Here is a 17,144-nt window from a genome sequence, read left to right as displayed (position 1 = left end):
TGATGGGACTGGATGCCATGATCTTCATTTTCTGAATGTTGAGCTTTAAGCCAACTTTTTCATTCTCTTCTTTCATTTTCTTCAAGAAGCTCTTTAGTTCTTATTTACTCTCTGCCATAAGGGTGGTGTCATCTGCATATCTGAGGTTATTGATATTTCTCCCAGCAATCTTGATTCCAGCTTGTGCTCCTTCCAGCCCAGCATTTCTCATGATGTACTCTGCATAAATAAGTTAAATAAGCAGGGTGACAATATACAGCCTTGACGCACTCCTTTTCCTATTTGGAACCAGTCTGTTGTTCCATGTCCAGTTAACTGTTGTTTCCTGACATGCATACAGGTTTCTCTAGAGGCAAGTCAGGTGGTCTGGTATTTCCATCTCTTTCAGAATTTTCCATAGTTTATTGTAATCCACAGAGTCAAAGGCTTTGGCATAGTCAATGAAGTAGAAATATATGTTTTTCTGGAACTCTCTTGCTTTTTCAATGATCCAGCAGATGTTGGCCATTTGATCTCTGGTTCCTCTGTCTTTTCTAAAACCAGCTTGAACATATGGAAGTTCACGGTTCATGTATTGCTGAAGCCTGGCTTGGAGAATTTTAAGCTTCACTTTACTTGCATGTGAGATGAATGCAATTGTGTGGTAGTTCGAGCATTCTTTGGCATTGCCTTTCTTTGGGATTGGAATGAAAACTGACCTTTTCCAGTCCTGTGGCCACTGCTGAGTTTTCCAAATTTGCTGGCATATTGAGTGCAGCACTTTCACAGTATCACCTTTCAGGATTTGAAATAGCTCAACTGGAATTCCAACACCTCCACTAGCTTTGTTCATAGTGATGCTTCCTAAGGCCCACTTGACTTCACATTCCAGGATGTCTGGCTCTAGATGAGTGATCACACCATCATGATTATCTGGGTCATGAAGATCTTTTTTGTACAGTTCTTCTGTGTATTCTTGCCACCTCTTCTTAATATCTTCTGCTTCTGTTAGGTCCATACCATTTCTGTCCATTATCGAGCCCATCTTTGCATGAAATGTTCCCTTGGTATCTCTAATTTTCTTGAAGAGATCTCTAGTCTTTCCCATTCTATTTTTTCTCTCTATTTCTTTACACTGATCACTGAGGAAGGCTTTCTTATCTCTCCTTGGTATTCTTTGGAACTCCACATTCAAATGGGTATATCTTTCTTTTTCTCCTTTGCTTTTCGCTTCCCTTTCTTTCACAGCTATTTGTAAGGTCTCCTCAAACAGCCATTTTGCTTTTTTGCATTTCTTTTTCATGGAGATGGTCTTGATCCCTGTCTCCTGTACAATGTCATGAACCTCATTCCATAGTTCATGAGGCACTCTATCAGATCTAGTCCCTTAAATCTATTTCTCACTTCCACTATATAGTCATAAAGGATTTGATTTAGGTCATACCTGAATGATCTAGTGGTTTTCCTCACTTTCTTTAAGTCTGAATTTGGCAATAAGGAGATCATGATCTGAGCCACAGTCATCTCCCGGTCTTGTTTTTGCTGACTGTATAGAGCTTCTCCATCTTTGGCTGTAAATAATATAATCAATCTAATTTTGGTGTCGACCATCTGGTGATGTCCATGTGTAGAGTCTTCTCTTGTGTTGTTGGAAGAGGGTGTTTGCTATGACCATTGCTCTTGGCAGAATTCTATTAGCCTTTGCCCTGCTTCATTCTGTACTCCAAGGCCAATTTACCTGTTACTCCAGGTGTTTCTTGATTTTCTAATTTTGCATTCCAGTCCCCTACAATGAAAAGGACATTTTTTTTTTTTTGGGTGTTAGTTCTAATAGGTCTTGTAGGTCTTCATAGAACTGTTCAACTTCAGCTTCTTCAGCATTACTGATCAGGGCATAGACTTGGATTACCGTGATATTGAATGGTTTGCCTTGGAAACAAAAAGAGATCATTCTGTCGTTTCTGAGATTGCATCCAAGTACTGTATTTTGGACTCTTTTGTTGACCATGATGACTATTCCATTTCTTCTAAGGGATTCCTGCCCACAGTAGTAGATCCAATGGTCATTTGAGTTAAATCCACCCATTCCAGTCCATCTTAGTTCACTGATTCCTAGAATATATGTGTACACTCTTATCATCTCCTGCTTGATCACCTCCAATTTGCCTTGATTCATGGACATAACATTCCAGGTTCCTCTGCAATATTGCTTTTTACAGCATCGAACTTTGCTTCTGTCACCAGTCTCATCCTCAACTGGGTGTTGTTTTTTTCTTTGGCTCCATCCCTTCATTCTATCTGGAGTTATTTGTCCACTGATCTCCAGTAGCATATTGGGCACCTACTGTCCTGGGGAAGTCCTCTTTCAGTATCCTATCATTTTGCCTTTTCATACTGTTCATGGGGTTCTCAAGGCAAGAATACTGAAGTGGTTTGCCATTCTCTTCTCCAGTGAACTGCATTCTGTCAGAATCACAGTTGATGGAAATTTTGACCAAAATGAAACTGGGATAAGACGGTTGAGATGCTTGTCTGAGTTAACACTGGTTGTTCTGGGTCCTCTCAGCACCAGCACCTGAATCCTGTGCTCACCAGCCCAGGGCCTCCCCAACTTGTCACCCAGGGTCACTGGCCCTGGTGCATCTCTAAGGGATGGTTTGGTGGGTAATACCTGTATCACAGAGATTTGTGTTTTATCATTTTACAGCTCTTCCTGATCAGCTTTCTCAGAGGATCCTCACAACTACCTTGTGAATGAGCAAAGTAAGTCCTATCATTTCTATTTACAGATAAGACTTGAACTTGGAAGGAAGGGCAAGTGGTGTCCTACATTTTCCCAAGGTATTATAGGTCATGGAGAAATCCAGGAACGGTTTGCAGTCGTGGAATTCCAGACCCACCACTGCAGGTAGAGGAGTCTGGAAGGAGGAGGAAATGTCCAGAATTGGGACTCTGTGGCCAAGAACCCTTGTGAACCAAACTGCATTATCTGGAGACCCATGTGTTTTTCATGTTTCTCTCATCTGTGTCATGGTATCAATATAAAAAAAAAGTGAAGAGGATAGAATTCTGAAAGAATAAATTCTAATCATAAATGGGGAAAAACAGGGCTGTCTGTTCTCTCTTCTATTAGACCTATGGATGAACAATTTCTTAACAACCACTGGTTTAACTGTGCATCCCATCCTTCTACAACTTTCATATTCATGGGGAAGGGTCCTTCCAGCTCCTTCCACATCTGATCTTAAGTAAAGTCACTGGGGGTGTTATCAGTGGTTGTCAGGGAAAAAATCTGCTGAAATTCCAATTAGGAAAAAAAACCATTACACTTTTTTTTTTTTTAGCAGATTCACATTATTTGATTGGACAATATTCACCAGTTTAAGTAATCTGTTTTTCTGTATAATTTAAAGCCTTTAATGACTAACCCAGCCTGGCAGATAAGCTGGGAAGCAGAGGTAAGATCAAAATGAAGGGAGCTGTGCAAATGATCTTTCCTTGAATACCAATTATAGACTGGTAACTCGTTCTCAAAAGCTACCTAGCTTAGGTTAAGTCCTTCAGATTTCTTTCTTTTTTTTTTAATTTTATTTTTAAAATTTACAATATTGTATTAATTTTGCCCAACGTCAAAATGAATCTGCCACTGGTATACCCGTGCTCCCCATCCTGAAACCTCCTCCCTCCTCCCTCCCCATACCCTCCCTCTGGGCCATCCCAGTGCACCAGCCCCAAGCATCCAGTACCGTGCATCGAACCTGGACTGGCAACTCGTCTCATACATGATATTATACATGTTTCAACGCCATTCTCCCAAATCTCCCCACCCTCTCCCTCTCCCACAGAGTCCACAAGACTGATCTATATATCAGTGTCTCTTTTGCTGTCTTGTACACAGGGTTATTGTTACCATCTTTCTAAATTCCATATATATGCGTTAGTATACTGTATTGGTGTTTTTCTTTCTGGCTTACTTCACTCTGTATAGTAGGTTCCAGTTTCATCCACCTCATTAGAACTGATTCAAATATATTCTTTTTAATGGCTGAGTAATACTCCATTGTGTATATGTACCACAGCTTTCTTATCCATTCATTTGCTGATGGGCATCTAGGTTGCTTCCATGTCCTGGCTATTATAAACAGTGCTGCAATGAACGCTGGGGTACACGTGTCTCTTTCCCTTCTAGTTTCCTCAGTGTGTATGCCCAGCAGTGGGATTGCTGGATCATAAGGCAGTTCTATTTCCAGTTTTTTAAGGAATCTCCACACTGTTCTCCATAGTGGCTGTACTAGTTTGCATTCCCACCAACAGTGTAAGAGGGTTCCCTTTTCTCCACACCCTCTCCAGCATTTATTGCTTGTAGACTTTTGGATCGCAGCCATTCTGACTGGCGTGAAATGGTACCTCATAGTGGTTTTGATCTGCATTTCTCTGATAATGAGTGATGTTGAGCATCTTTTCATGTGTTTGTTAGCCATCTGTATGTCTTCTTCTTAGAAAAATACAACTTTCCAAAACTCGACCAGGAAGAAATAGAAAATCTTAACAGACCCATCACAAGCATGGAAATTGAAACTGTAATCAAAAATCTTCCAGCAAACAAAAGCCCAGGTCCAGACGGCTTCACAGCTGAATTCTACCAAAAATTTAGAGAAGAGCTAACACCTATCCTGCTCAAATTCTTCCAGAAAATTGCAGAGGAAAGTAAACTTCCAAACTCATTCTATGAGGCCATCATCACCCTAATACCAAAACCTGACAAAGATCCCACAAAAAACGAAAACTACAGGCCAATATCACTGATGAACATAGATGCAAAAATCCTTAACAAAATTCTAGCAATCAGAATCCAACAACACATTAAAAAGATCCCAGGGATGCAAGGATTCTTCAATATCCACAAATCAATCAATGTAATACACCACATTAACAAATTGAAAAATAAAAGTCCTTCAGATTTCATCCCCCTAGAGCAGAAATACCCATTAGCCAAATATTGAGGTGTCTGAGACAAGGTTTAGGGCTCATTCTCTCAAAAACTGACACGGATGGTAAGACCATACACCCACTCTTAATTTTAGGAAAATCTGTGATATATGAACACTTTAAAAGGATGGTGGTGAGAATTAAATGAGATTATGTATATAAAGTGCTTACCAGTCTATGTATGACAAATTGAATAGAAACTCTAAGCTCATTGTTACCACCCTTCAGTGTACTCTGGGTACCATCAATCGGGAGAGGAAAGATGGTGTATTAATAGATTTAAGGCCCAAAAGGCTTAATAATCCAATGAATTTGGACCCTTAGAGGTCATTCATGCTCACCACTGGAACAGCCTAGTATATCCAAAGATGTATCAGAGTGGTGTTATTTTTTTCTAGATGTGGTGATGATGTCACATGTACTAAAGTGACTGCTGCTTTTCTCTGGCCACAAAGAGAATTGAATCTGAGGTCTATTTTGTTTGGAGATGTACTTTCAAAAATACTATGACCAATAAACCTCAAGCCTACTACAGTTTTTGTCCTCTCTGTATTTTCTTCTCAGCTCTAGGCCTTCCAAGGATTGATAACCTTCGGAATATGACAGCAAGTCAACACTTTTTGAGATGTTTATTTTCTTATTCCATATTCTCTGTTTCAAGCTCTGCTTCTTCTTAGTGAAGAGTTACTGTTACGACACTCTTGAGTATTTATGGGAGACTGATGAAAAAAAGTGGTGGAACTTCGAATTAACTAAACCAAACAAGATTATTAAATAAGATATTCCAAAGATAAGATCAAATTGACCTTTTCTATTTCATGTACCATGAACTGGTATATTGATGTCAATGGAAGTACAAAGGAGCTGGGATTCAAAATCAATGAAACTGAAGTTTTCTCTCCTCATTACTGAGAATGTTTTATCCTGAAATCAGGCAGCACCTATCCCTGTCCCTCTACACGTCATACAAAAACATGCAATTGATTCTGATTATAAGGGCTAATGAACCATGTGCTAAGCACACAGCAGGCCAGCCAGCTTTGGAAAGCCAACCTTGGCCTAGCTTGTTGTAGCTAAGGAACAGAACTTTCACAAAATCTTTTTAAAGTAATTAGCAATCACTGTCAAGATGTGACACTGCTTTACTGAAAGACTGCTTCTGGAGATAAGTAGCATAGCTGAACCAAACAGGACACCTTTATAAAATAAATTTGCAGAAAAGAAAAAAAAATAAACAGATATATCTTTGCAGTAAAAGTACTCTGCCTCTGAGACTCAGCTTACTTCTCACTGGTAACAGTGGAAGCCTTTGCCCATAGGTTGCACTGCATAGATAGTCATTGCTGCATTTCTGTGTGTAGCTTTTGATAAATGCATTTCACTTCCAAAATGAACATGTGGAAACTTACCACAGCTTGAATCACTAAAAAGCAGACAGAACTAAACCACAACAAAAAAGCATTCCAAATGAGCATTCTAAATGAGGAGATGAGAGCTGAGATGACTCAACACCATTCTTTAGAATCTCAAGTTCACAGACAAAACAAAGTCTGGATAGGAGGTATGTCTGTGGCATTTCTGTCTTTTTTGTTTTAAAGACACCTTACAACAGAGCAATAGGCACTTGAAAAGAAATGCTTACAAAAACAAAAAAGACATTTTCTGAGATGACTTTGATCCCTTACTTGAATTATTGGCTTAAAGGTTTTGTATCCTCAATAACTGCTCTTTATTGTCCTTGTTCAGCTATTACTTTTCAACTTATCATTTATTAATCTTTTCTTTGTAAGTAACCACAGTTGGTCTTATAAAAAAAAATGGTGCAACAAATACTTGTCTTCTGTGGTAATGGGTTTCCCTGGGGGCTCACAAGAAGAACCCCTGGAGAAGGGCATGGCTAAAAGAAAGCTGAGCACCGACGAACTGATGCTTTTGAACTGCAGTGTTGGAGAAGACTCTTGAGAGTCCCTTGGACTGCAAGGAGATCAAACCAGTTAATCCTGAAGAAAACAGTTCTAAATATACATTGGAAGGACTGATGCTAAAGCTGAAGCTCCAATACTTGGGCTAACTGATGCAAAGAACCAACTCATTGGAAAAGACCCTGATGCTGGGAAAGATTGAAGGCAGGAGGAGAAGGGGATGACAGCAGATGAGATGGTTGGATGGCATCACCGACTCGATAGACATGAGTTTGAGCAAGCTCTGGGAGTTGTTGATGGACAGGGAGGCCTGGCTTGCTGCAGTCCATGGGGTTGCAAAGAGAACGACTGAGTGACTGAACTGAACTGAACTCAACCCACTCTAGTATTCTTGCCTGAAGAAATCCATGGACAAAGGAGATTAGTGGCTCCAGTTCATGGGGTCACAAAGAATCAGAAATGACTGAGCAACTAACACTTTCTCTTTTCTGTGGTCATAAGACACATAATTTAATTCATCTAGGTTATCTTGGCACCCCACTCCAGTACTCTTGCCTGGAAAATCCCATGGATGGAGGAGCCTGGTAGGCTGTAGTCCATGGGGTCGCTAAGAGTTGGACACGACTGAGTGACTTCCCTTTCAATTTCACTTTCACTTTCATGCATTGGAGAAGGAACTGGCAACCCACTCCAGTATTCTTTTTTTTTTTTTTTTTAACAGGTTTTAAATTTTATTTTATTTTTAAACTTTACAATATTGTATTAGTTTTGCCTAATATCGAAATGAATCCGCCACAGGTATACCCACGTTCCCCATCCTGAATCCTCCTCCCTCCTCCCTCCCCTACCCTCCCTCTGGGTCGTCCCAGTGCACCAGCCCCAAGCATCCAGTACCGTGCATCGAACCTGGACTGGCAACTCGTTTCATACATGATATTATACATGTTTCAATGCTATTCTCCCCAATCTCCCCACCCTCTCCCTCTCCCACAGAGTCCATAAGACTGATTTATACATCGGTGTCTCTTTTGCAGTCTCGTACACAGGGTTATTGTTACCATCTTTCTAAATTCCATATATATGCGTTAGTATACTGTATTGGTGTTTTTCTTTCTGGCTTACTTCACTCTGTATAATAGGTTCCAGTTTCATCCATCTCATCAGAACTGATTCAAATGTATTCTTTTTAATGGCTGAGTAATACTCCATTGTGTATATGTACCACCGCTTTCTTATCCATTCATCTGCTGATGGACATCTAGGTTGCTTCCATGTCCTGGCTATTATAAACAGTGCTGCAATGAACATTGGGGTACACCTGTCTCTTTCCCTTCTGGTTTCCTCAGTGTGTATGCCCAGCAGTGGGATTGCTGGATCATAAGGCAGTTCTATTTCCAGTTTTTTAAGGAATCTCCACACTGTTCTCCATAGTGGCTGTACTAGTTTGCATTCCCACCAACAGTGTAAGAGGGTTCCCTTTTCTCCACACCCTCTCCAGCATTTATTGCTTGTAGACTTTTGGATCGCAGCCATTCTGACTGGCATGAAATGGTACCTCATAGTGGTTTTGATCTGCATTTCTCTGATAATGAGTGATGTTGAGCATCTTTTCATGTGTTTGTTAGCCCTCTGTATGTCTTCTTTGGAGAAATGTCTATTTAGTTCTTTGGCCCATTTTTTGATTGGGTCATTTATTTTTCTGGAGTTGAGCTGTAGGAGTTGCTTGTATATTTTTGAGATTAGTTGTTTGTCCGTTGCTTCATTTGCTATTATTTTCTCCCATTCTGAAGGCTGCCTTTTCACCTTGCTAATAATTTCCTTTGTTGTGCAGAAGCTTTTAAGTTTAATTAGGTCCCATTTGTTTATTTTTGCTTTTATTTCCAATATTCTTGGAGGTGGGTCATAGAGGATCCTGCTGTGATGTATGTCGGAGAGTGTTTTGCCTATGTTTGTTCTCCTCTAGGAGTTTTATAGTTTCTGGTCTTACGTTTAGATCTTTAATCCATTTTGAGTTTATTTTTGTGTAAGGTGTTAGAAAGTGTTCTAGTTTCATTCTTTTACACGTGGTTGACCAGTTTTCCCAGCACCACTTGTTAAAGAGATTGTCTTTAATCCATTGTATATTCTTGCCTCCTTTGTCAAAGATAAGGTGTCCGTATGTGCGTGGATTTATCTCTGGGCTTTCTATTTTGTTCCATTGATCAATATTTCTGTCTTTGTGCCAGTACCATACTGTCTTGATAACTGTGGCTTTGTAATAGAGCCTGAAGTCAAGTAGGTTGATTCCTCCAGTTCCATTCTTCTTTCTCAAGATAGCTTTGGCTATTTGAGTTTTTTTGTATTTCCATACAAATTGTGAAATTATTTGTTCTAGCTCTGTGAAGAATACCTTTGGTAGCTTGATAGGGATTGCATTGAATCTATAAATTGCTTTGGGTAGTATACTCATTTTCACTATATTGATTTTTCCAATCCATGAACATGGTATATTTCTCCATCTATTAGTGTCCTCTTTGATTTCTTTCACCAGTGTTTTATAGTTTTCTGTATATAGGTGTTCAGTTTCTTTAGGTATATATATTCCTAAGTATTTTATTCTTTCTGTTGCAATGGTGAATGGAATTGTTTCCTTAATTTCTCTTTCAGTTTTCTCATTATTAGTGTATAGGAATGCAAGGGATTTCTGTGTGTTGATTTTATATCCTGCAACTTTACTATAATCATTGATTTGTTCTAGTAATTTTCTGGTGGAGTCTTTAGGGTTTTCTATGTAAAGGATCATGTCATCTGCAGTGAGAGTTTTACTTCTTCTTTTCCAATTTGGATTCCTTTTATTTCTTTTTCTGCTCTGATTGCTGTGGCCAAAACTTCCAAAACTATGTTGAATAGTAATGGTGAAAGTGGGCACCCTTGTCTTGTTCCTGACTTTAGAGGAAGTGCTTTCAATTTCTCCCCATTGAGGATAATGTTTGCTGTGGGTTTGTCATATATAGCTTTTATTATGTTGAGGTATGTTCCTTCTATTCCTGCTTTCTGGAGAGTTCTTATCATAAATGGATGTTGAATTTGGTCAAAGACTTTCTCTTCATCTATTGAGATAATCATATGGTTTTTGTTTTTCAATCTGTTAATGTGCTGTATAACATTGATTGATTTGTGGATATTGAAGAATCCTTGCATCCTTGGGATAAAGCCCACTTGGTCATGGTGTATGATCTTTTTAATGTGTTGTTGGATTCTGATTGCTAGAATTTTGTTAAGGATTTTTGCATCTATATTCATCAGTGATATTGGCCTGTAGTTTTCTTTTTTTGTGGGATCTTTGTCAGGTTTTGGTATTAGGGTGATGGTGGTCTCATAGAATGAGTTTGGAAGTTTCCCTTCCTCTGCAATTTTCTGGAAGAGTTTGAGCAGGATAGGTGTTAGCTCTTCTCTAAATTTTTGGTAAAATTCAGCTGTGAAGCCATCTGGACCTGGTATTCTTGCCTGGAGAATCCCAGGGACGGGGGAGCCTGGTGGGCTTCCATTTATGGGGTTGCACAGAGTCGGACACGACTGAAGTGACTTAGCAGCAGCAGCAGGCTATCTTTCCATGAGAGGTGATTCTGTTATTAAATGCCCTCACAGACACCTGGAAGGCAGAGGGAGAACCACTTACCCAGCATGTCGCTGCTTCAGACTAACCTTGACGGGACTGTGTAGACACTCCTGCCCTAGGTGTTCCTCATGTTAAATCAGCCTCCCAATCACAACTGAACCTTTCTCTTACAAACATGACCTTTCACTTAAGACAACAGGACACATTGCCAAGCTGAACGGATCACCCTCAGCCCCTGTGAAAAGACCTTCAGAAACAGACTCTGTGCTCTTCCTGTGAGAACTCTGACAGGACTGTCACATTACCTGGATGAAATCAAGAAATATCAGGGGCAGCAAGTCATCCATATGGCCAATGTCTTTAGAGAAACGATTCAAAATTCTTCCTGTAAGAACAGGACACAAGAAATTACTTCCCCAGATAAGCCTTTTAAGATAAATAATTCATGAACAAACCAAAACAATATTTTTAAATTATATGCATTTATTATAGCATCATATGAAATAAGCTGATGTCAGTGATAAAGAAAGAGAAAATAGCATGATATATAAATAGAGATAAAATTCTACCAAATATCAGTGGGTGGGATGTTGAAATTGAGCCCTGATTTTTAAAAGAATGAGGGGAATCTTGTGGCAGCATCAAGGAGAGTTGGTGGATTTGAGAATCTTCTGTCCTTCTAGATCCATCCTATCTAAGACTCATTCCAAGTGCTAAGTCAGTAAATAAACACTTGCAAAATACTTCAATTAATCCCAATCATTATACTAAATTTGCTTTAGTTATCAAAATTAATTTTGATGTGATACTTTTAAAATTAACATTATTATAATCTCTCTGTAATTTTTTTTTTCCCCCCACAAAATGGTTCACAACAACTCACATTTCAGGACATTGTAGATTCCTGTCGTCTTCATGTTGTGAGTTTCCTATCATGGTAATGTCATTATTTTCACAGGTGTACCAGATGTGACAAACATAGACTCATGCTTAAGCATCCTAAAAGACTAGAGGGATGTAGGCAGGAAAATGGCAATATTATGTAATGACTAAAGATCACTTATCATTATTGATTTTATTTCCCTTCTCAAAATCCACTAAAACAGTATATCCTAAAGGCTGCAAGACTGGAAGATTAGAAATAATTTCTAATGAATATCTCATCCTTTCATGATCAAATTTAAAGAAATTGAAGCTACACACATGCATGCAGACACGACTTTGGTATAGCAACTCCTGTTACCTAGACCCCTGAATTTCATTTATAACTGAGATTCCAGAAAGCCAGCCTGCAGGTGAGACATGGGAACCTGACCTGCTCTTCCTGACCTCTGTCAGAGATGACTTCCTCCCGAGGCCTGCACAGCAAGCCACAGCTGGACTGTGAATGAGCAGCAGCTGATGGCTGAGTTTCTGTGGTCTGAATGTGGCTCTCCTGTCCTCCACAGGGCAACTGGCTAGCAGAAGCACAGGATGTGCCCACGCCAGGAGCTAGAGCTACTGGAATATTTTACACTTGGTCAGGCCATCACAGCCTATGTCTCAATTTTCCTTTCTCAGGTTTAGGAAATACAGATTCCAGAAACTGTCTTTCAGTGACACTTTTGCAGGCCCAGTGACAACTTTTCTGATCTTCTAGGAATGCCTGCTTTAGAGGGCAAATCTCAGGATTAAACAGGCTCATGCAGGTGAAAGAACCCAGTCACGATGCCATGTAAGTTACCAGGCACTCAACCACCAATGTGAGATAATGACTCTGAGCCCCAGGTTCTGCAGCATCACGTCACCTGGGAAAGTCCACCAGGAGCTGAAGGAGGGTCCACGTGGTAAAATGCAGATTCTGACTCAGGAGTGCTGGGGGAGCCAGAGAGTCTGCATTCCCTCCAAGCTGGCAGGTGACGCCCTTTCTGCTATTGCCCAGGTGGTTTTGAGGGGTAAGAAACTGGGTTATTATTTAATCAGTTGTGCTTCAGGAACATTAAAATCAGATGGGCAGTTTTGAAGATACTCTTACAAAAGTTGTGACCCCTCTGGTCAATTTTATACTTCTCAAAGTAGCAATTTTGAAATAAAGAAAATATATGTCAAAAATATCTAAAATGTGGTTTAAATGCTTGTAATTTCTTTGAAAAATGTAACTTTTTAACACTGGCAAAATTCAGAAACACTACAAGTATGATTTGGCTTAGAAAGTGTTGAAGGTAGTATTGAAAAATTTTTAAGATGAAGTAAACAGTATGTAAAAACTACCCCTTTACCTTTCTCCGGATATGTGAACCTTAAGGTCTGAGAGACCAAGGGTTGGCAAAGAGTGTAAAATACAAGAAGAACAGAAACAATGAGAAAAAACATCTTCCCACACAGTGACTACACAAACTGAACCTAATATCAAAGATCATCAAAAAACTAAGCACTTATTCACCAGTGAGCTGAGTGTAAAATAATGTGAGATCAGAAAGTTCAACAGTTTCTTCCTTGCTCTAAGAAACATTAAGAGAACACATGGTGTTTGCAGAATATTTCCTCTGGCTTTGGGATGGACTGGGCTTTCTAAGTGACTCAGTAGTAAAGAATCTGCCTGCCAATGTAGGGAGAAGCAGGAAACAGGGGTTCAATCTCTGGTTTGGGAAGATCCCCTGGAGGAGTAAATAGCAACCCACTCCAGTATTCTTTCCTGAAAAATCCTGTGGACAGAGGAGTTTGATGAGCTATACAGTCCATGGGGTCGCAAAAAGGAGGATACAACTGAGCGACTGAGCACATTTTAACTACAGCTGTGATTTCAAGCCCACAGCCTGTAGTAATAAAGTTTTCTCAGAAGTCTCCAAATGAAATATTAAATCCTTATCATGAATTCCTTTCACACACATGCCATAACTCTTCATCCAAATAACATGAGCCCCCTGATGGAAGATCTCCAGGGATATAGAGGGAAGAGGGTTAAAGATGAACAGGGGGAACCCAAACCATTTTCAGACTGTTCTGGGTTCAAGGATTTCTCACATTAAACTGAATCTTGTCTTCCTGGAACATCCCTACTTATTCTGCCCTTATAACTGCACAAGGTGAATCTAATTTCTCTTGATATGATAGCCTTTCAAACACTTGAATGAAATGAACCATATTCTTTCTAGCAACTATTCCTTGGTGCCTCAATGATCCCTCATAATATAAGGCATGGCCCTATATTGTCTACAGTCTCTTGACCAGACTCAGACAGCCAGTCTCAGTTAATGCCTTGTACCCAAGTCTTGATTACTTTAGGGTAAAGTGGTATCATCACCTTCCCTCATCCTGCATAGCCAGTCACAAAGCTACAACCACAGTAAATTCTAGAGGCTAGATCATATTTTGGACACATAACTTCCATCTGTAAACACAGGTAGATTTTTTGGGAACAATTGAACAATATGTGTAAACCATTCTAAGAGTGTATCCCTTCTGACCCAGAAAATCCGTGTCTGGGTTTACATCCCCAAGAGTCAGTAAGTGCATCAATCTGTTGAATGTGGCATATTTATAAAGTCACTAGTAGAAAACAACCTGAACAAGTCTGAAACAAGTCTGTAATGTATTACATGCAATTTTAATTTTTTCTGTCCATTCTTATTTCTCTACACTGTGTATTACTTGTGTAAAAATGTAAAGTAGAGGGGGGACAAGGAGGAGGAGAAAGAAAGGGGTGATAGGGAGGATCAGGGGAAGGGGAGAGAGAAAGGCAGAGAGTAACAGGGGTAGACAGATAACCCCCCTTAAAGACCATGATATCCAAAAACCAATCAGTGTCCTCCTAACTGCTCTACTTCACAGTTTTCTGTCTTGTCCACAAGAGAGAATATCACAGAAGATGCCACTGAACTTGTCAAAATAAAAATTCATAATGATTGTATTTTAAGAACAGAGTCTATACTCTAAGCTGGATTCAGTCACCTTTAGAATTCTGACACCTGACCCACAACTAGGTTAGTTGTGACCAAATTGTTTCTTAAAACCCTGAAGTTCCTACATCTGGTCTTTGCTCTATCTTTTTTAAGCAACAAAAATTAAATATTTATGTATCATAAAATATCAAGATATATTTTTAGTGAGGTATATTTTACATCTCATAAAATTCACCCATTTCAGGTGTAAAATTCAATGAGTGATGCAACCACTACCAAAAATCAGTTTTAAGATATTTTTATGCTCCAATTAAGATCTCTTCTGCAGTTTACAGTGATTCCCTATTCCCCCTCTCACCCTAACAACCACTACTCTTCTTTCTTTCTCTATAAGTTTCTTTTACAGAACATAACACCCAAATGGAATCGTACAATATGGTGTCTCTGGGTCTGGCTTCTTTCATTCAGCTTAAGGTGCCTAAGGTTTCTGTGGTGCACCAAGGACATAGTGTTTGTCTTTTTGAGTGCTAATTTTTTTTTTTTTTTAACCAAAGAACTAGTCTTATATAGTAATAGTTAAGTCTCTCAGTCGTGTCCGACTCTTTGTGACCCCATGAATCACAGCACACCAAACCTCCCTGTCCATCACCAACTCCTGGAGTTTACTCAAACTCATGTCCATTGAGTCGATGATGCCATCCAGCCATCTCATCCTCTGTTTTCCCTTTCTCCTCCTGCCCCCAATCCCTCCCAAGCATCAGGGTCTTTTCCAATGAGTCAACTCTTCGCATGAGGTGGCCAAAGTTTATTGGAGTTTCAGCTTCAGCATCAGTCCTTCCAATGAACACTCAGGACTGATCTCCTTTAGAATGGACTGGTTGGATCTCCTTGCAGTCCAAGGGACTCTCAAGAGTCTTCTCCAACACCACACTTCAAAAGCATCAATTCTTTGGTGCTCAGCTTTCTTCACAGTCCAACTCTCACATCCAAACATGACCACTGGAAAAACCATAGCCTTGACTAGATGTACCTTTGTTGGCAAAGTTATGTCTGCTTTTTAATATGCTATCTAGGTTGGTCATAACTTTTAGTCATCAGCAAAAAAGACTTTATATCAGGTCACACCACACCTGACCTTGCGAGTAAGAGCAGATGTGTTCTGTGACTGTTCAATATTGTGAACTTCTTTCTATGTGCCCATGGTTAGCTTCATTAATGGTTCCTGAACCTAATTATTTTGAAAAGAATCAGCCATTGGTTTGATAGCCCTGAAGAAAGTCTGACACCAGGAGTGCAGTGCCAAAGCCAGGCTTTGAGTTCAGTGGAATGGAGAGGGGCAGACGGGGAGGATAATAAAAGACCCACTGTCCTGCTGAGAAGTTGGATCTACATCCATGCAACATAGCAAACATGCCATACAGGGGCATGGAGCAAAACTGGGCCAAAGAAGAGTAGAGCTTGGAGATGATCACCAGGCTGAAAAGGATCCCTGTGTGCATGAGCGAGCCACTAAGGGAGGTGGCCCAGCATGGACTGCCTGCATCATTCTACATAAACTAATTCAGCTTGGGTGAGATGAGAATAGGAGCTGAAGCTATAAAAGTCTGAGAGCTTCATATTTTCTTTGATTTTGTTAGAATTAACAAAACTTTATTGCTGTTAAAATAGGTCATCAATATGATGGCTGCTCAAAGAAGGTTATGAAACAAAAAGAGTAACAGAATTATTAATAGGCAACCACCAGTGGAAAACCACCAAATCATGGTCCTCTGGCCTTCAGCAGCAAGAGGCCTTTAGGCAACTCATTCAACCTTCACTGAGAGGAAAATCCTTTATCTGTAAAAGTGAGATGATGAAAATCACAGGATAAAAGATCACGAAGATGAAAGAGATTATGTGTATGCAGATACCATCTAAATTATGAAGTTCAGTTCAGTTCAGTCACTCAGTCGTGTCTGACTCTTTGTAACCCCATGGACCAGAGCTTACTCAAACACATCCATTGAGTCAGGGATGCCATCCAATCATTCCTTCCTCTATCATCCCCATCTCCTCCAACCTTCAATCTTTCCCAACATCAGGGTCTTTTCAAATGAGTCACCTTTTTGCATCAGATGGCCAAAGTATTGGAGTTTCAGCTTCAACATCAGTCCTTCCAATGAACACCCAAGACTGATCTCCTATAGGATGGACTGGTTGGATCTCCTTGCAGTCCAAGGGACTCGCAAGAGTCTTCTCCAACACCTCAGGTCAAAGGATCAATTTTTCAGCTTTCTTTATAGTCCAATTCTCACATCCATACATGATCACTGGAAAAACCATAGCTTTGACTAGATGGGCCTTGTTGGCAAAATAATGTCTCTACTTTTTAATACGCGGTATAGGTTTGTTATAACTTACCTTCCAAGGAGCAAGCGTCTTTTAATTTCATGGCTGCAATCACCATCTGCAGTGATTTTGGAGCCCAAAAAGTTAAAGTCTGTCACTGTTTCCCCATATATTTGCCATGAAGTGATAGGACCAGAGGAAATGATCTTAGTTTTCTGAATGTTGAGTTTTAAGCCAACTTTTTCACTCTCCCTTTTCACTTTCATCAAGATGCTCTTAGTTCTTTACTTTCTGCCATAAGGGTGGTGTCATCTGCATATCTGAGGTTATTGATATTTCTCCCCACAATCTTGATTCTAGTCTGTGCTTCATCCAACCCAGCATTTCTCATGATGTACTCTGCATGTAAGTTAAATAAGCAGGGTGACAATATACAGCCTTGACATA

General features: G+C 39.8%; 1 protein-coding gene across 1 annotated transcript in view; it reads right to left on the bottom strand.

Annotated features, from left to right (window-relative positions):
• LOC113902126 (multidrug resistance-associated protein 4-like) overlaps nt 1-17,144 on the bottom strand; it is a 205,451-nt gene that overhangs the window by 76,061 nt on the left and 112,246 nt on the right. Inside the window, exon 20 of the mRNA XM_027557081.1 lies at nt 10,794-10,873. Within this exon, the coding sequence (XP_027412882.1) occupies nt 10,794-10,873 (80 nt within the window). The remainder of the gene's footprint in view (nt 1-10,793; nt 10,874-17,144) is intronic.

This window comes from Bos indicus x Bos taurus, chromosome 12 (genome assembly GCF_003369695.1).
Source record: "Bos indicus x Bos taurus breed Angus x Brahman F1 hybrid chromosome 12, Bos_hybrid_MaternalHap_v2.0, whole genome shotgun sequence".
Classification (NCBI taxonomy): domain Eukaryota; kingdom Metazoa; phylum Chordata; class Mammalia; order Artiodactyla; family Bovidae; genus Bos; species Bos indicus x Bos taurus.
Note: the sequence above shows the minus strand (reverse complement) of the source record. Positions and strands in the feature narration are given on the sequence as shown.